This window comes from Carassius carassius, chromosome 2 (assembly GCF_963082965.1).
Source record: "Carassius carassius chromosome 2, fCarCar2.1, whole genome shotgun sequence".
NCBI classification, from domain to species: Eukaryota; Metazoa; Chordata; class Actinopteri; order Cypriniformes; family Cyprinidae; genus Carassius; species Carassius carassius.
The window spans coordinates 8,883,240-8,903,548 of record NC_081756.1 but is presented as its reverse complement, the minus strand read 5'-3'; the positions used below and the strand labels follow the sequence as shown (position 1 = coordinate 8,903,548).

General features: G+C 36.1%; 1 protein-coding gene across 3 annotated transcripts; it reads right to left on the bottom strand.

Moving 5' to 3' along the window:
- Positions 1–394: 394 nt before the first annotated feature.
- On the bottom strand, positions 395–19,229 carry fes (FES proto-oncogene, tyrosine kinase). 3 transcript variants are annotated; one of them, XM_059506637.1, is made up of 20 exons: positions 18,983–19,229; positions 18,032–18,110; positions 17,711–17,947; positions 16,083–16,256; positions 14,282–14,378; positions 12,904–13,087; positions 12,362–12,499; positions 11,100–11,219; positions 7,750–7,872; positions 6,631–6,820; positions 5,684–5,764; positions 5,363–5,599; positions 4,389–4,511; positions 3,590–3,643; positions 3,354–3,472; positions 3,169–3,263; positions 2,384–2,507; positions 1,604–1,761; positions 624–755; positions 395–543 (listed from the first exon to the last, which is right to left on the bottom strand). In XM_059506637.1, the coding sequence occupies exons 3-20, from the start codon at positions 17,933–17,935 to the stop codon at positions 410–412; spliced, it is 2,508 nt and encodes an 835-aa protein (XP_059362620.1). In that variant the 5' UTR covers positions 17,936–17,947; positions 18,032–18,110; positions 18,983–19,229; the 3' UTR covers positions 395–409. The 3 variants fall into 3 exon arrangements, with proteins under 3 accessions (XP_059362620.1, XP_059362628.1, XP_059362635.1); XM_059506645.1 differs by having other exon boundaries at positions 19,014–19,229; XM_059506652.1 differs by having other exon boundaries at positions 5,363–5,572; positions 18,983–19,228.
- Positions 19,230–20,309: the final 1,080 nt, after the last annotated feature.

Sequence of the window (20,309 nt, the reverse complement as noted above, 5' to 3'; positions counted from 1 at the left end):
TTTGATCAGTTTAAGTGTCCTTGCTAAATAAACATGTTATAATAATAATAATAATTGTTTAGTTATTCACAGTATTTCCATACTATAAACAATAAATATGCAGACTTATGTTCATGTGATCATATATGTCATCTCCAAAAAAAAAAAAAAAAAAAGTATTTATTATTGAAACATCAGGACGTCACAAATAAAACCATCTGGAAGACCACATTGCATAGCATTCAATACAGTTTGTATATAAAATAAAATATTCTAAATTCTACTCTTATTAACAGTATTCTGTCAGAAGCCACTGATGGTGTGCTTTACTGTGTATGCATATTTGTTTTAAACAACTGCGGCACACAATAAAAAAAAAAAATCTTTGTTTTGGCCTCATCAACAAGTCAAGTTGCATTGTGATCATGTTTTACTGACATAAAGCGTACAGATCTGCCTTTAGTTTGTGAAACGAGGGTCGATTTCTCGGATCATACTGCCAGCACTGACACATGAGGGCGTAGATTTCATCCGGACAGTTATTTGGGGCCGGCATACGATATCCTACAAACAAAATCAAGACTTATAAGCGACACTGGCTTGACAAAAGGGCAATAAAGCTCAGTTTTATGCATGTGGAGTACCTTTCTCCACCTCGTCTCTGGTCTGTTGGTTACTCATGTTATGTGGTACAGTATACGGTGTGACTCCTCTAGAGAACGTCTCCCACAGCAGCACTCCGAAACTCCACACATCACTCTCTGTGGTGTATCGCCCTGATGAACCAGCAGAGAGAAGCAGTGAGACACGACACGACACTCTCAGTCCTGACCAGTCAAACATGCAGGATAGTCCAGGATAAATACATAGAGTCTAATATCTGATTCTCACATAGTCTGTGGCACTGGTGAAGCTTACAGCATTTCACCAGCATTCTGACAAAATAAAAGCATTTGAAACATTTGCAAACATTTGAAACGGAAGAATTTTAATCATCAATATCAGTACCTTAACTTTCAGAGAAAGAATAACAATTATTAGGCCTATAATTATCAAATATTTTTTATTTTACAGGAAAATTGTCATTTACAACAGTAAATATTGCATCTTAATTTTATAGAGTTAAAACAATGATGCTATTTTTTATCATATTAATAATTCTATAAATAACTAACCCATATAATAACAATAACAATGTTTTATTTGTAATCAAATGTTCAATAATATTGAAGTATTTGAAATAATAATTATAACAACAACAATATTAATCATAAATAATATTGATTATTATTTATTATAGCTATTTTAATTTATTTTCTTGATTTTAATTTAATGTTTTTAATTACATAATAATAATAATAATAATAATAATTATTATTATTATATAATATAAATAATTTTAAAATACGAACATCTTTAAAAAAAAAAAAAAAAAAAATCTTTTTACTTTACTTGCAGCAGCATGTCATGTGACCACTAACCAGAACCATGAGCATGCAAATGTGAAAGTAAATTATTAAAATATTAACTTTAAATCTCTTTTTAGGTCTAACAGCTTCAGCTGACAAAAAAACAACAACAACAACAACAACATTTTTTTTGGGAATATCTGGTGGAGTATTACCATAATTCAGGGCCTCCGGTGCCGTCCACTTGACTGGGATCTGCTTCATTCCTCCTGTAGCAGAATAAACACCGTCCTGCTCCTGACGAGACATACCGAAATCACTGATCTTCACCACGCTCTCCTCTCCTACGAGACAGTTACGTGCAGCCAGGTCTCTATAGACAGGGACAATCAGACAGATTTACTGTAGGCTGCCCTGAAATAAATGCAAACGTAGAGAAAGACAAACCCTGAAGGAAACTAATATAAAACAGGCAAACAAACAAAAACAACCAGAACAAACCAAAAAAAGTACAGGAATGCATGTGATGTAACACTGGCTCTATGAGAACTCAATCCTGAAGCGTTCGACACAGTCACTATCAGATGGAGCAGTGATGTTTCATTTCCTCTCAGCTCATTATCCCAAAATATTCCCATCAGGCATTGGCCACTCACAAAGCGCTGGTAAAGAGACTTAACCATAATAGTGAAATACTGCTTATTATACTCAATAAAAACCAGCTGTGAGGTCAGCTAGAGCTTTATGGAGCCACTACAGTTTCTCACTATAGATCTTGTGCCATATAGTGTTCCTGTGACTCAGTGGTAAAGAATTGCGTTAGCAGCGCAAAAGGTTGTGGGTTCAATTCCCAGGGAATTGAAGGTAAAAAAAATTTATAGACTGAATGCACTGTAAGTCGCTTTGGATAAAAGCGTCTGCTAAATGCATAAATGTACAAATATATCAGTAGACTTTGTTGTCTTTCTGTCCTCATTTCATTGTCAGCCTCTCACCGATGAATGCATTTCTTGCTTTCCAGGTACGCCATCCCTGAAGCCACATTCTCTGCCATCTTGATCAACATCTTGGTCTTCAGGTTGTGGCCCTCTGTGCGCAGGAAGGTTAGAAAGTCCCCTCCTGCCAGCAGAATACGCCACTTGTTTTTACAGCATGAACATTTTAAAGCACTCGTTCGTAATCATGCACTATGTTATTCAAGCAATAAACGGTAACATTAATTTCAGAATTAAATTAATAATAAAAAACAAACAAATAAAAAGGATACTTTATTCAACTTTTCTAAGTAAATGAATAAAAGAACGGTCCCTTGTGACTAAAAGATAATAACCCTTTGCAAACTTTTTACAGTTAATTATAAATAAATATATATTGTATTATTTCATAATGTATTATAATTTGAATGTTACACTTATTAAATGAATAAGCAACTAAACAAAATAATAGTTCCTTTGTGACAAAAGATTATTTAAATGCAACATAATAATACTAATAATAATAACAAAAATAATATTCATTATCATAATTGTGTCATTATTTCATTAGGTTTCTACAAAGGCTTCTTCAAGCAAATCTATCATGTGGATAAAATAGATTAATGTGCTTTTTTGTCATTTTTGAAGCTACATAATTTAAATAAAGGTCTACTTACACTACACTGCTACACTGTCAAACATATTTTATAGGTTATACAGGTTTAAAATGAAGTAAATGTCAGATTTCTTTTATTTTTTGGCGCACAGTTTGTTTTTAAAGATTTTTAATTCAAGCTTATATGTACCTTGCACCAGCTCCATGATGATATAAATGGGCTGCTTTTGTGTGCAGACGCCAATTAGCTTCACTATGTTTGGATGGTCATACTGCTTTAGGATCCTGGGATAGAAATGGAGAGATGTTTAGTTAAATAAGAGTGTTATGTGAGAGTATATGTAGAATATGTTAATATTAAGAGTCGATACAAACCTGGCCTCCATTAGGAACTTGTTCTTGTGTTCTGCGGGTAGATTCTCTCTGCAGGCTTTCACAGCGACTGGTGTGTTGTCTGAATGCAGGCGCCCACTGAACACCTCACCAAAGTTGCCCTGATAACATCCAAACATTACAATGAGCAACATTATGAACACATAACTGGCTTGGTGAATCTTTAATGACATCCTCTTATCAGTCTTTTTATATAACACAGAGGACAGACAGCTCACCCGACCAATGCTCTGTCCGAGAATCACATCATCATGTTCCAAGACCCACTTATCCTAAAAAAAAAAAAAACACCTGGAAAATTAATTTATCTCTGCAAGTGTACATCATATTAACGACTGGCCAATCACAACAGCAGTCGACCGATATAGCATTAATGCATGCCCATATATAGAGAACACTTCCTTAACAGAAATACTACAAATATGAACTTAACTATTGCAAATGTTAAAAGATGAACTTCTAAGTTCTATAATAGTGCTTTTGGCCTTCATTGTGGAAAAAAAGCTTACTTTGTAACAAAAAGGAGTTCATTTATGAAAAAACAAACATATTTATTGTGATGTATTAAATATTGGAATATTTTAATAGTATATTTAATAAATATATTTTGTTGTAGACATAAGGGGAGCTAACAGTTTTCTTATATACTGCTCACAATTGTAAAATATGATGCATTTAATAGTTTTGGTAACTACTGTATATATTGCCCCATCACTACTGTACAATATTTATAGTGGCAACTAATAGTTGCTTTGTGAAAAAAAAAAGTTTTTTTTTTAGATTCCTTTATTAACATTTTCTAGGGGGACAGTAAAGAGTGAATGAACAAACAAACTAATACATGTTGATTGTATTAGTAATATTTCAATATTGTATAATAATAATAATAATAATAATAATAAACATTGGACCCAAGGAGATTTTTCACTCCATCAAGCCTTTCACTCTTCAGCAATAATCTATTATTTAAAAAATCTAGATAGTAATTGTGAGACTGATTTGGGATCAGTGATAAACCTTTAGGATGGGTCTCTTCAGCAAAATGTCTGTCCTCTTTGTGACGGCTTGATGGGAGCTGAGGAGGTGCTTTATTAGCAGTGGTACAGAGGTGAAACCTTCTCCGTCGAGACGATACACACCCTAAACACACACATAAACATGAATATAATGGCTTTAATTAAATAAATGACAATTAATAACTGCATACATCATGTACTGGCACCAAGGCCGTCGCTAGAGGGGTATCCATCAGGCAGGCCGGCAATAATATAAAGTAATAATAAATTAAGTAAATGTTAAATGATGTTAAATGTTAAATTTAGAAGCAGCCAAATCAGTCAGCAGGACACTGGGATTTTTCTTTATGACTGTGGGGCTGCAGGCTGTGCACACGTCAATGCTCGACATTTGGGTTTGAAAATAAATGCAGTTGGGTCGGACTTGGGTCTCATTTCTGGGAGAAACAAGTATGTGAACTTAGTATGTTTCCTAAATATCTGCAAACATATTATGGTATTTATATGCTTAAGTACAGTCATTTAATTACATGCAGCACCTTTAAAATGCTCAGGACCAGTTGAGGGGCCACTGCTGCACGTCATCACGCAAGCTTATCATTTGCATGTGTTTTTAAGTCTCGCCAATTTAAACATTCAAGAGATTTTAAAACTTTCATGCACAAGATCGACTTGCGCTAGAACAAACAAATACACCTTGCCAATTTAAACATTAAAGTGCAAAAAGACCTAAAAGAGATTAATTTAGCAGCCTCTCGCATGCAGAGAGCCACGTCTCACAGCCTGTGAACACTGAATTGAGTATTGCATCTTCATGCACTTGAAAAAACAAATACATGCAAAATGTTGTTGAAATACCCGTTCTTGATGAGTATCATCGAAAAGCTGTCGGTTATGTCTATGAACAGTTGAGAAAGAAACCACAAACCCAGCTATGGCCCTGACTGGCACGAATATCACCTAAAACACACTCACGTCTGTACTCTGAATGAGGAAGTGCCGGCACTGGCCGCCCCAGTGCACAGACAGCACGTATTCTTGTTTGCCCTGGCTTTCTCGAACCAGGAAGTCTCCATCATTCCTCAGCAGTTCCTGCACCTCCAGACGGGGGATGGCACCGTGATACCAGCTCTGCTGGGTCAAGGGCTTCTCCTCCTCGGGGACTGGCACCAGGGCGGGGGGAACCTGGTCAGATGTATAAAACACACTACTCTACAGGAAGATGTTGCAGATACAGCAATGAGCAGAGAGCAGAGAGGAGGCGAGAGAGGAAGACTGCCACTAAAAAACACCAACCGTATACTTGGGCTTGAACAAGCTGCTGAGGTGACTCACGATTACATCTACGTTGAGATGCTTATGGTCTTTATCACGCTCCTGCAAAAAAAAGAAACAACGAATCATACAATAGCACAACAAAAATACCCTGTAAAAATGCACTCCGTCATGTAACAATTTTATTATATTTGTGCAAGGCCCATAATGCTCTATACAGTATATATTTATTTATTTTTTTCTCATGTTTTTACAATGATATTAAAACTTTTTGTACTGAAACATGCAGTTAAATCGGAAGATCAGCTAAACAAACAGCCTACAAAACGATTGACAGTGGAATCATGTCTCTGTCTTGTGATGTACAGTATGCGCGAGGAACAACCTTATTCAGAAAGGTCAACCAGCAGCATGTGAGTGCGTCCTGGTAGCTCAGAGTCAACAATGTTGTGTGATTCTCACATTTCAGAATCAACAGCATGACTGGCTTAGATACGTTTACATTACATCTTTATGACACTGCATTTTACAGCTTTGAAGAAGCCACTTGATTCTTCACAGGGGCCATTTCATGTTTTCCATTTTATTTACAGTCAATTTTTTTTTAATAAGTAGTCATTAGGGGTTTATGATCATGTGTTCATATACAGTATTCATCTGTTTGATGTCACAAAGTTGCTTATTTGTTAAAAAAAATACAGAAGAGGAAATTCTGAAAGATACAGTACTTTTTCATACACTGTAAAAATTTACTTATTTCAAAATAAGATTCCTCGTACTCCATCAACCTGCAAGTAAACATGTTGTCAGATGTAGTTTATAGAGTACAGCTGGATAGACTTGTTTTGAAGAATGGAAAAGTTATTCTTAAACCTTTCCGACAAGTGTAGTACACCTGAAGAACGCAAAGCAGGTGTATGAAGAAGTGAAGTTCTCAGGACAGTTTAATGAGATGAGAGTGGACTCACTGAGTTGTTGGACGTGACAGATATCTGATCATCATCCAGGACTATAGGTGGAGCATCCTTACTGCCCAGAGACTGAAGTTTATCGGACAGAAGCCTCCGCTGGGCCTCCAGACGAGCTCGAGCCACCATTGACAGAACGACCTGCTGTCTGCTGTCCTCCAGAGCATTACGCTTACTGAACTGATACACCCTAAAACAACAAACAGAGGAGAACAAACTCACATTCATGTAAACAGTGGTGAGAATCTGGGGAAATCTGAATGCTCTTATGGATTCAAAATTATTTGATTAGATGCAGATTGATTCTTTTCTTTTCATTGCCACTGTGGAGGCACAAGAAGATTAATTGATATACACCAGAAGTCTCAAACTCAGTTTCTGACCGGACCACATCAGTTTATGTGGCCATATCAGTAGAGTTTCCAGAGTTTGATCATTATTGGGGCACATGCCCCCCAATAAAATTAGCAAAAATAAATGATTTTGTTTTTGCAACAATAGCAGTAAAGCGTTGGTTAAGGTTTAGTTGATGACAATAATAACTCCATATATCTATACCTTGGAATTCTGTTATAAAATGGTACATTCTAAACAACAGATGTATCATTTTATTAATTCTAATTTAATATTTGATATTCCAATTCTCAAATGTGTGTAAGTACATGTATAATGTGATTTCAATATTTGAAATCTCACTTTTGGCCAGACCTTATTCTCAAAATATATTTGACTAATTTTACTGATTCTAATTTGTTACATAAATTGGTAACATTTTACATTCAATTAACAATCCTTGCTTTTATATGAAGACTTTATATGAATCTTTGACTTCATGTCTCAACCACACATCAAAAAACACTTTTAATTTCTAAATTTATGCTGTAAAACAGACTACAGCGATGGAAATCTGATATTTAACATGACGGTGGTATGTTGCAGGGGTTAAAGTACGTTAAGTAAGGGGTTTGAATCTACTTGGAGCCACACTTGAGCTATCTGGTTGCTCCAGAAAAATTTGACTTTGGATAAAAGTTTTCTAAATGATTAGTTGCCTAGCAACATGTGGAAACTTCCTTTAAAATCTACTTGGCATTTGAACTGTAGAGATCAAAGGCTCACCTCTGGCCTGTGTTTGCCAAGCTCTCCTCATTCTGCAGATCCAGCTCCAGCTGATTGACAGTGGCCTGCTGAGAACCAAGAGTACTAGCGAGACCCAGGAGCTCCTCCTCCACAGCAGTGAGCCTTGGAGAAGAGAAAAAATGAGAAGGCGTGAAAGTGCAAAATGCGTTGTGGTGCAATAGAAAGTAGTCAAAATGCTAAGGGCCAGTTTAGGGCCTGAGTTACACATTATGTGAGGAAATATGTGTGTACATCGTATTTGTGTACAAACTTTCCCAGTTGCTAAACAACTGAATAGAGTTAGGATTGTTTAACCATTAACCAAAAGTAAGAATTTTCACTGATTAATACTATCAGCTAAATGGTTTAAAAGGTTTTTAAAAAATGTTCCACGTTTTTTTTTCTTCGTTGACAATTAAAAAAATAAATAAAAAATACTACACAAGTTGTGCATTGAGAAAGACCTGCTATTTATTTTTATGCCTGAAGAAAAACCTTTCTTCAACGCACATTTCGTCGTCTTAACTTGTCAGTTATTTAAGTTAAAAATATTCGGTGTAGGCCTGTCATTTTTTTTTTTTTTTTTAATTGAAATTGTTTTATTCTGTTTTTCTTTGTTTCACAAGCACTGCAGGTGCATAATAATTCAAATAAAGTATTTGTGAATTAAGGTTCTGTTGTTGCTCTGTTGTTCTGTATCCTGCTGTTTGCACATTAAAGTAAACCGAAAAAAAGTCACAAAGTCACTCGTCCATTCTATTATTTATTTAACACTAATTTAATATTCTTATCTTATCAGTTAATGGTTAATGTTTGGATAATGAACAGCGGTTTTAACCTAAATGTATTATTTTTGCATTTAATGTACACTACTGTTTGGTATTGGTAAGATTTTTAAATTTTTTTGAAATAAATTTCACCAAGGAATGCACACCAAAGCTGCATGTGTTTGATAAAAAATAAATAAAAACTATAAAAATACAGTAAAAACTGAAAACGTGAAATATTAGCTGTAAAAAAAAAAACGTTTTCTGTCTTAATATGTTTTAAAATGTAATTTATTCCTGCGATCAAAACTGAATTTTCAGCATCATTCCTCCAGTCTTCAGTGTGACATGATCCTTCAGAAATATAGTAATTTGCTGCTCAAAAAACATTTCTCATTATTAAGATCTCAATATTTTTGTGGAAACCGTGATAAATTCTTTGATGAATAGAAAGTTCAACAGTAATAGTTTTTTCTTATTGTAAGAATTTAAAATTCTTTGTCACTTTTAAACAATTTAATGCATCCTTTCAGGATAAAGTTAATTATTTCTTGAAAAAAAAAAAACCTTTTAAATGTTACTGTTTAACAATACTTTTGTGTGTCCTACATGACAAAAAAAAAAAAAAAAAAAACACTGTTGTAGATATTGGCATAATGAGTTGGGATGTTGTTTTTAGATAATGATTTGTAGTGTGTAAGTAATTGAAAAAACTAATTATCTGGTTCCTAATTAGCTTAAGACGATGCCTTACGGCGCGCGCACGCACGCACACACACACACACACACACACACACACACACACACACACACAACAATGAACCAAAAAGCAAACAGGCTATGGAAAAATACTCATTCTCTACCCTCTAAAAAACACATGAAAAAAGAAATGTTCATATGATGGTTTCATAAGCAATGACGAGGCTTCTGAGAGTTTTAGCTTTCACTTCTGCATTTTTCTGACATTTTTGCTTTCACTGGTGCCACTATACTGTACAGTCGTGGCCAAAAGTTTAGAGAATTACATAAATATTAGTTTTCAAAAAGTTTGCTGCTAAACTGCTTTTAGATCTTTGTTTCAGTTGTTTCTGTGATGTCCTGAAATATAATTACAAGCACTTCATACCTTTCAAAGGCTTTTATCGACAATTACATGACATTTATGCAAAGAGTCAGTATTTGCAGTGTTGGCCCTTCTTTTTCAGGACCTCTGCAATTCGACTGGGCATGCTCTCAATCAACTTCTGGGCCAAATCCTGACTGATAGCAACCCATTCTTTCATAATCACTTCTTGGAGTTTGTCAGAATTAGTGTGTTTTGTTTGTCCACCTGCCTCTTGAGGATTGACCACAAGTTCTCAATGGGATTAAGATCTGGGGAGTTTCCAGGCCATGGACCCAAAATTTCAACATTCTGGTCCCCGAGCCACTTAGTTATCACTTTTGCCTTATGGCACGGTGCTCTATCGTGCTGGAAAATGCATTGTTCTTCACCAAACTGTTGTTGGATTGTTGGAAGAAGTTGCTGTTGGAGGGTGTTTTGGTACCATTCTTTATTCATGGCTGTGTTTTTGGGCAGAATTGTGAGTGAGCCCACTCCCTTGGATGAGAAGCAACCCCACACATGAATGATGTCAGGATGCTTTACTGTTGGCATGACACAGGACTGATGGTAGCGCTCACCTTTTCTACTCCGGACAAGCCTTTTTCCAGATGCCCCAAACAATCGGAAAGGGGCTTCATCGGAGAATATGACTTTGCCCCAGTCCTCAGCTGTCCATTCACTATACTTTCTGCAGAAGATCAATCTGTCCCTGATGTTTTTTTGGAGAGAAGTGGCTTCTTTGCTGCCCTTCTTGACACCAGGCCATCTTCCAAAAGTCTTGGCCTCGATGTGCGTGCAGATGCGCTCACACCTGCCTGCTGCCATTCCTGAGCAAGCTCTGCACTGGTGGCACTCCGATCCCGCAGCTGATTCCTCTTTAGGAGACCATCCTGGCGCTTGCTGGACTTTCTTGGACGCCCTGAAGCCTTCTTTACAAGAATTGAACCTCTTTCCTTGAAGTTCTTTATGATCCTATAAATTGTTGATTTAGGTGCAATCTTAGTAGCCACAATATCCTTGCCTGTAAAGCCATTTTTATGCAACGCAATGATGGCTGCACGCGTTTCTTTGCAGGTCACCATGGTTAACAATGGAAGAACAATGATTTCAAGCATCACCCTCCTTTTAACATGTCAAGTCTGCCATTCTAACCCAATCAGCCTGACATAATGATCTCCAGCTTTGTGCTCGTCAACATTCTCACCTGAGTTAACAAGACGATTACTGAAATGATCTCAGCAGGTCCTTTAATGACAGCAATGAAATGCAGTGGAAAGGTTTTTTGGGATTAAGTTAATTTTCATGGCAAAGAAGGACTATGCAATTCATCTGAGCACTCTTCATAACATTCTAGAGTATATGCAAATTGCTATTATAAAAACTTAAGCAGCAACTTTTCCAATTTCCAATATTTATGTAATTCTCAAAACTTTTGGCCACGACTGTACAGAGGTGAGCAGAAAGAAGAAACAACTCACCGATGCTGGATTCCCTCTACTGTGAGCTCATTAAGCTGCAGATCTTCAGGCTTCAGACCTTCAGCATCCTCCAACAAACTGCTGTCAAACTCCACACATGCAGGAACCTCTCCTCTTGACCTGCACATACACATACATACTGTACATGTGCATGCAGAGAGACATGGACAAGACAGAAGCCTGACAATCCTTGTGAAGGTACTGTAACATAAAAGGGCATCTGCAAGCCCATGCATAAAACCAAACAGAATATTTATCAGGGAAGAAATGCAAGACGGGGCTTGTTTTTATCCATCATGATTTGATTAGTTGCTAAGATGTTATTAGTTATATTACATTGCACACATGGTTTTAGTTATGTCCAAGATTTGGGCAGCTGTTGGGCTTGATTATTATGAAGGAAACACATTTTATTTTTGATTGACAGACATTTAAGTACAACTGTGACAATTGTTATTTTTTTCAAGCAACATACAAATATTTATTCACAAACTATTTATTATTATTTTTACTTCATGCATGCATGCCATGCATATGTGCAAATAATTCACTATATTACAACAGATGTTTGACCAGTGACCATTTATTTTTGCTGGACTCCTAAAACCTTTAAATTGACTTTTTTATGTTTCAGCCTTTCTCTTTACATCTCATGCAACTATAACTAACCGACCATTCATTCATAATTATATGCAAATATTTCATTATATTATACTTATTATTATTATATTACAATAAATATATTATATTATATTATATTATATTATATATTATATGCCAGTGACCGTTTGGAGGACTCTTTAATTTGTGAAATGGACTTATTTTGGTGTTATTTGTTGCATCCTTTGCCTTTACAGCTCATGCATCAGCAGGGTAGTTACTAATGAAAGGGTGAGAGATTGTGAGCACGTTGGACCTCAAATGTTCAACATCAACATATTTTCATTCTTTAATGACAGACATTTTTTTGCAAGCAACACATACATTTTTTCCCCCCAATTTATGTCACAGTATATGTTTTGCATCTTAAAAGGTTGAATTTGAATGTGCCAGCAGGATAGTCGCTAAGGCCAGGGCCATCTATTATGAAAGTAAACAGGGTTCATTTGATTTTAATGTTGACTTTAAGAGATGAGAATAAGTTGCACAGAGGATAATCAAGCAAGTTAGCAAATGTATATGACATCCTTTGTTCCTCTGATCCAGGATCCCATTTCATTCAACAAAAACTGGGAACAAAAGGGAAAGGTATTAGTATACACCTGTTCTGCTGGATGAAGTTCTCGTACTCCGTCTGTGGCTGGATGGCTTTCAGGGCATTGGCCATTTCAGTGTGAACACTGACCACCTCATCGTGAAGAAAGCTAGACAGATCGAAATACTCCTGTAGAATCTCCTTCCTAGGAAAACAACATGCCACGTCAGTCATGTGTTTTCATACACAGGACACAGGACACCTACTTCTTTTTTCTAACTGTAACAGTATCCTCAATCCACAATTCATGTGAGAAGCAAACAGGATGACATATCCATTCAAAAAGCATAAGTCATTGTGTGGAAAATTGTCAGCTTTTAAAAAAAGGCAATGAGTTCATCACCTAGCAAGAACCGTAATTTAAAAACTGTAAAAATCTATTTGATACTACAGTAAAGATTATTTTAAGAAAACGAAGGTCTTACATGATATCATCTACCACTGTCATCATAAACAGAAATAAATCCATGTTAGCTAAGCGCATGTTAACTACCATAAGTTCTCAGTATATGTTTATGGCGTTGATTGATGTCATTAACGTTGACTCACAGAATAAGCACCATTTCCTCCTGCAGCGTCTGCAGTGTTTCCAGCAAGGCCGGCTGGCTTTGGCCGTAGTGGAGTTGGTGATGCACCTGTGCGGCCTTCACCGACAGCACATATTCATTGTGGTGCTCGTGCAGTTTCAGAGTGGCTTTGATGTAGCGTTCCTTTGCTTTCTCGCGTTCTTTGTCTGTACAAAGACCATCCACAAATACACATGAACATCTAGGAGAAAGGTGATTTCAGGTACAAGAGGCTATTCAACCACAAACACACACACACACATACACACCTATATCTATATATAGATATATACACACACACACATCACATGTTTTGTGTTTTTGTTCAGTAATATAGTACTGGAGTTTCCATTGTCTTTGTGTAGCTTTGTTCTACGTAGCGAGTTGTTTCATGTTCATGCCAAGTCAAGACTCTGTTTATCTTGTATCTCTTCATGTCTGGATTTAAACAAACTGCACAGGGATGCAGTAAACTCACCTTCGGTGGACTAAATGTTACAGAAAGCTGGACATTTAAACATGAACCCAGCAGTTCATCTTCTGCGTCTTCGTCAAGGGCAATCGTCCCATTAAGGAGTTTGTAGCGGACTTTTGTGGATTGTGTCATTTACTGGATTTTAATGAGATTGCTCTCAAGGACATTTTTTGGTTTGGTTTAACAGAAGAAATATCTTGTTTTATGCCGCATCATTTTACTCTATTTTATAAAACAAATAAATGCAGTTTTGGTGTGCATAAGAGCCATCCCACTGATGACAAACTTTTGAACAGTAGTGTAGTTCTCAAGTGCTATATTTACTCATTTAAATTTAAATCAGCCACCCATCAAACCACTGAACTCCCCCATACATCGGCCAAGTGCATTAAAGCCTATAAAACAGTTTGCTCATCCTATCAAAATGTGATAAAACTGTACCAATCATTTGCAGTACACCATAGCTAATTTCAATAATGCCTTCCACAGTGCAAATATACAGTATCCGTAATTAACTTTTCATATCCGTTGTCTGTGTATGAATATTATATTTACTGATGCATTCATTTTGGCCAATCTAAGTGCTGCAAAAAGAGCCATGCTGAGCATTCACACTATGCTCACTGGAGAAACCACACTAAGCTTCTCTTGTTTCCTCTGTAAGAGGAAACTTTGTTACATCTTTGTGACAGAGAATACACGTCGCTCTTGGCCAAGTAGACAAAAGCCTTGTTTACATAATACCTTAAAACCGTTCAGTGTTTAAACATTAAACAGTTCCTTTTATTGTGCCTATATGTTAAGAACAACATCCACAATTCATAGTCAAAATGAAAGAAGAATGGCCAAGCATTTTAGAGAACAATGCAGCAGCGAGGCTTCTTACCTTTGCTTGCTTCCTGGTATTTTCTTTTGGCCTGGGTCGCGTCTCGTACTAGCTGTCTGTAACTGGACTTGACTCGGTCCAGCTCAGTTTGGGTGACCTAACCTTCCACAACAGGACAAAAATACAATCAAAATCCAGACTGGTGCATTAAAGTGAGTCACGTTTGCCGTGCAATCAAAGGCATGAAAGGACAAGGACTGAAAACTTATTGCTGAGAATCATTTCAACATGTTACTAGCCAGCTTTAGATATGAGGTTGAATATGTGTGATATTTAGCTAATAATAGCTTTAAAAGCCTCCAGGCTAAACATAAGTATCAATGGAAATAGTGATTTATTTGTTGCAGTAGTTGCAACTTCCTTCCTATATCTGTGAATGCAGGCTGTGCAAACTACTTGATTTTGATGCAAAGTCATGCATTACTGAGTAGAAGCCAAATCAGACAAAAATGCAAGCAACACTGTGACCAACATGGACAGGTTGCCTGACAAAACTACTAAATGTAAAAATAAAATGATCATGTTGGGTCGCCACTTAATGTCCAATATAAAATCTGGTTCCTTAAGTAAACTGTTTTAACTGAAACGTTTACTGTAAACAAACTGACATACACACAGAGTTTTGTTGCTTTTGTTGCAACACTAAAACATTTAAGAATTCACAGAAACGATCTGAAAAACATTTGGAAACTTGGACTTCAGATATAACTTCAGAAACTCAAAGCAGGGTGAGAGCGGCGGTGCAGCAACCACTGCTATTCCTATTAAGCAAATAAAATAAGTACACAAATAAGCTGCTTGATGACTTACCACTTACATTTCCTCTATCTAATATTAGATTGTGCCAAACATCTAAACACATTCACTGAAACAAATATGAGATGATTATACTGATGATCTTTTGATAAAAACTTAAATAGTGCCGGCGTGAAAAGATTGCAGATTTCCCTTTCAAATCAATTCTTTTCAGCTGTTCTTCTGAAATGCTGTTGTTTTGAACATCAAAGAATCCTAAAATGTATCATTATTTCCACTAAAAAATTAATCAGTACAACGATAATAATGATGATAATTTTTTTTAGGCAGCAAATTGGCATATTAGAATGATTGGTGAAGAAACTTGTGACACTGAGGACTGGAGGAATGATGCTGAAAATACAGCTTTACATCACAAGAATAAATTACATTTTGAAATAAAAAAAAGCAGTTATTTCAAATTGTTGTAATATTTCATAATATTACTGTTTTACTGTATTTTTTTATTAAATAAATGCAGTCTTGAAAAGCATATGTTTCCTCTAAACAGTGTTTATGCAAATGAAAGCACACTATTTGGAAACTGGGAAAATTCTTTCAAATATATTCATACTTCATGATTCACACACATTTCCTCATTTAATGTGTAACTTCATATTGCTGGCTCTCAGCATTTTGACTAACTTCTACTGCATTACAACTTGAATGGTAAAACACAGTATGTGTTTATATATATATATATATATATATATATATATATATTCATTTGTCATGGTAAATAAGTATGTTTGTAGAGCTGCAAAAGACCTTCAGTTTGAGATACACTTTTAAAAATAAGTTTCCAAAAGGGGGGTTTAGCACTGATTCCATAAAAGAACCAATTTTTTTCATTTTATGTTCTTTTCCACTACAAAGAACCGTTGGTGTGATGAAAGGATTTCACGGATGTTAAAGGTTCTTCATGGAACCATTGATGACAATAAGAAACCTTTATTGTAATGTGTAACAGTGAACTGTGTGAGAGTGATGTGCGTGTGGCGCTGACCCTGCACAGCTCCTGGCTGAGAAGGTTCCACTGTTCCCCGTAAGTCTTCCTCAGCTGCTGCTTGTCCCGGATGAGGAGGGTGAGTTTGCTGAGGGGTCCCACCATCAGATCCTCCGAGTGCTTGCGCATGAGACGACTGAGGCTCTCCGTCTGATTGACCAGCACGTTCCATGACTGTGAGAGCAAGAAAATGAATGATTTCTTAGGATTTAGGCATTGAAAATGTGAATGCACACTGTTTGACTGAGGTGCATGTATCTCTCAAGTGAATGCAACAATCAAAAAAGACTTTCGGAATGTTTTCAATTTGCATCCTCAAAGAAAATAAAACCATTTTAGGCCTGTTCATGGCCTATACTCAATTATGGCTTGCTTCCACTGAGCGGTACAGCTCGGTACTTTACAGTACGGTACGCAGTTATTTCCATTTCCACCGTCAGAAAGGTGAAGGGTACCAAAAGGGTGGAGCTAAACTCACTGCAGAACGTTGATTGGTTGACTAAAATCGTCACTTTTGCTTGATACAAGGGACACGTTCTGCTCTGCTGTGAGTGTTGGGCTTATTTACATCATAGTTCGCAAACACAAAAATTTATGACCGTGTATTTTATAATTGTATATTTTCACACAGACAATAGCCGTTTCTCAATATGCGTTCTTGACTGTTCTTGTGGACTTCTGAAACGTCATTTGCCGTTTCTTTGACCAGCATACTACTTGTGACACATACACAGTGTAGGTCATTTTGACTATTAGTTATTATTTGCCCAAAAACCCGCATCATTTTCTAAATATTACTGTTATTGTTATGAAATGTAGTTTTAAGAGTTAGATCGCTGTAAATATTACACATTGCACCTTTTTAATTTTAACTTTACCATAGTACAGCGCTGACTTTGTAGCATACGTTTGGCTGAACTGTTTCCTTTGTCTTTATTTCCTCTTATATGAGCCTCTTATACTTTCTACTTATACTTTTATAATGGCTATTATTGTTCATTAAAACTGACATTTAACAAAAAGAGGCAAAGTTGTGCTTGTTGTCGTGGTTCTTTGCTACTTTCCGGCATACACCACGCGTACCAAATAATGGTACTATTGACAGTGGAAACACAAGCCTGATCAGGGTACCCTTAACAAATCATACTGTCCTGAACTGTACTGTACCGTACCGCTCAGTGGAAACAAGCCTTTAGTGACTCTAGCATTGTAACAGAGTCTAAACAGTTGGAAAGTCAGAGAAAGCCTGAGAGCTTTTGGATTATTACAGTGCAATTTCCAATAACAGGGCACTTTCTATGGCTTTATGTGTTCACATTTATTTATTTATTTATTACCACAAGTCATACATAACTTCATTCATTCATTCATTAATTACGTGCATGAATGAATAAAAGAAGAAAAAAAAACGGAACAGGAAGAAGAAAATCTTATGGTACCTGTCGCTTATATGTGTTCACATCATGTGGAAAGTAAGAATTCAGACTCCATGCAGTACTCAAGAGCACTTTACCATGGATATATCATCTAAATGTAGTAAAATCTCCAATATAAATTGGAATCAATTATGGAAAATTCCAAATACAAGCCTTCTGAAATGTTCTACTCGCTAAGGGGACGCTTCCAACCTTATTGAACTGGCTGATGTAGTCAAGACCTCCTCCAGGCTGAGATCCTTCCAGCTTCTCAACAATGGCTGACATTTGATGCAGCTGCACGGAGAACTCACGATCGCTCTTGGCCCTCTGCGTCATCCACTTCTTCATGACCTCCATCAGACGCAGCTCGGAGTCTTGTAGTTTTATTAGAGCGGCGTGACCCTGAGGGCACCACAGGTCCTCCCCGAAACCCATACCTGCAGCACGCTAAAACAGCAGAGGTGTGTGAAAAAGTGTTTTTATCAGCCATCATGTAGACAGAAATAATAACTAATAGTCAAAATGACCTACACTGTGTATGTGTCACAAGTAGTATGCTGGTCAAAGATACTTGATAGTCAGGTCAATGACAAACACCACAAACCAAGATCTACAGAAAGAGGAAGAATATTATAGACTTTTAAACTACTTTTAATGTGCACTGCATAACAAAATTTGAACCCTTTGTGTGCCGGTTGAAAAAAGGATTGCAATAAACTTGGGAGTTTTCAGAAACTTTCATTTCCTCATGGGTAGTTTAGGACAAGAAAGGGATGTTGTCTACACTTGACCACTTCCCAAATCAAATGTGAAAAGTTATATAATACCGAACATCTCAGTCATCAGGAAATATTCTGAAATGCCAAAAAGTTTATGATTTACAATAGAACAAGGTCTACTGTGTGTAAAGGAGCAAGGAAAACCACAGTGACAACTTTCCCATATATAAAAAACACACACACACACACACACACATATATATGTGTGTGTGTGTGTGTTTTATTCCAAAAAGTGTACAAACATATATTTTTTTTCAATTCCAAAGTGTGTGTGTGTGTGTTTATATATATATATATATATATATATATATATATATATATAAGACCTAGTGCGCTTAACTATTTTAAACCAAAATGAAACTCTCATCATATTAATTTTCAATATGAACTAATTATTTTTCTACAGCCCGTTTTTATTTGTATACTTTCTTTACCTATTAAAAGCGTAAATAACAAGCGTACATTAGATATATAAATACAAAAGTATAATACATGTGTTCAAAAGGTTAAAACAAAAGTGGTCTGAAGGCGCTGTGACGTCACCGACGGTTTCTTCTAAACGTCAGTCACTGGTTACAACGACATTAGTTTGTAGAAGAATCAATCTTAATTTAAAATAAAAATAAAACGGGCATTCTTAAAAAGATCGACTATGTAAAACCAAAACCTTACTGTCGACATTTGAAATTGGGTAAATTCTCACCTCAGATGTGTCTGGCCGCAGCGAAACGTACCTGTCAGGACGACCGAATCACGTAACTCTCCATTAAAACAAAGCGACGAGACGGAAAGAGCGCGTCGAGACTATAAATACCGGAGACAGTAAGACAAACGAGGCGACAGACGAGCTCTGGTGACCACAACACCGTCTAAAAAACCAAAACCAGGAAGACAGTCCGGCAGGACGCAGACTCACTGCGAACAACAGGATCAAACCCCGACAACACCTGCACTACACAGGTACCGTCTCATAAAACACGTCTCCTGGGAATTTACATATACATTTACATTCATATTTACATAAAAAAAAATCGGATTATAATAGGCTACAATTATTTTAATATGACTAAATATTAATTATAAATAGTACAACATTAAAAGCATGTAAAACATGAAACTAAACACGAGAAATAATTCAAAAACATAATTAAGAAGCGCGTGTGTATATGTGTGTGTGTGTGTGTGTGTATACATGCACACACATACATACATAGATATATACATACATAGATATATACATATACATATATACATATACATATATATATATACATATGTATATACAAATATATATATATATATATATATATATATATATATATATATATATATATATATATATATATATATATATATATATATATATATACATGTACATACATATATATACATACATATATATGAATGTATATATATGTGTGTGTGTGTGTATACATGCACACACACACACACATGCACACACACATGCACACACACACACACACTGTGCTGCATTGGTGTAACATGCCCTGCACAATGAGTTCAATGATCTAGGTTTCTCTCTCTCGCTCTTTCCAAGATATGTGCCTATACAGGTAAAAGTAAATAAGAAATGCTCACATAGCAAACAGGATATAATAGAACGGTCATGATTTAATATTTTGGACCGTGATGATTCATAGGTGTTTATTTATTTATTTTTTTAATTGAGTACGTGTTTTTGTGGGATTACACACATTGTGATGTAATGTTGTACAAACCGAGGGAAGTCGTCTGGTAGTCCATTTTTGTTACAAAATAGAAAATGGTTAAGATATGTAGTTCTCCTTTCATTTTTTCAAGTCACATTTTAAACAACTGGTCGAGGCACTCGGTACATGGTTTAACATTTCTCAATCAAATGCATCCTTTTTGTAGCGTAGACAGATCTTCCTTTTGTAGTCATTGCACGCAACACTTAAACCTCAACAGTCAACAGGGTGCTAGACCTGTCTCAGAAAAAACATTTCCAAGTAGAAACCTTTAAAATGTGTCATGTACCTTTGTCAAGA

Excerpts from the sequence above, each read along its gene's own strand:
- fes (XM_059506637.1), bottom strand. The coding sequence starts at position 17,935 with ATGGGTTTCGGGGAGGACCTGTGGTGCCCTCAGGGTCACGCCGCTCTA. Across the intron at positions 2,508-3,168 it reads CATCATGGAGCTGGTGCAAG|GAGGGGACTTTCTAACCTTC; the intron begins GTACATATAAGC and ends TTCTGCTGGCAG. Across the intron at positions 1,762-2,383 it reads AGCAAGAAATGCATTCATCG|AGACCTGGCTGCACGTAACT; the intron begins GTGAGAGGCTGA and ends CCCTGTCTATAG.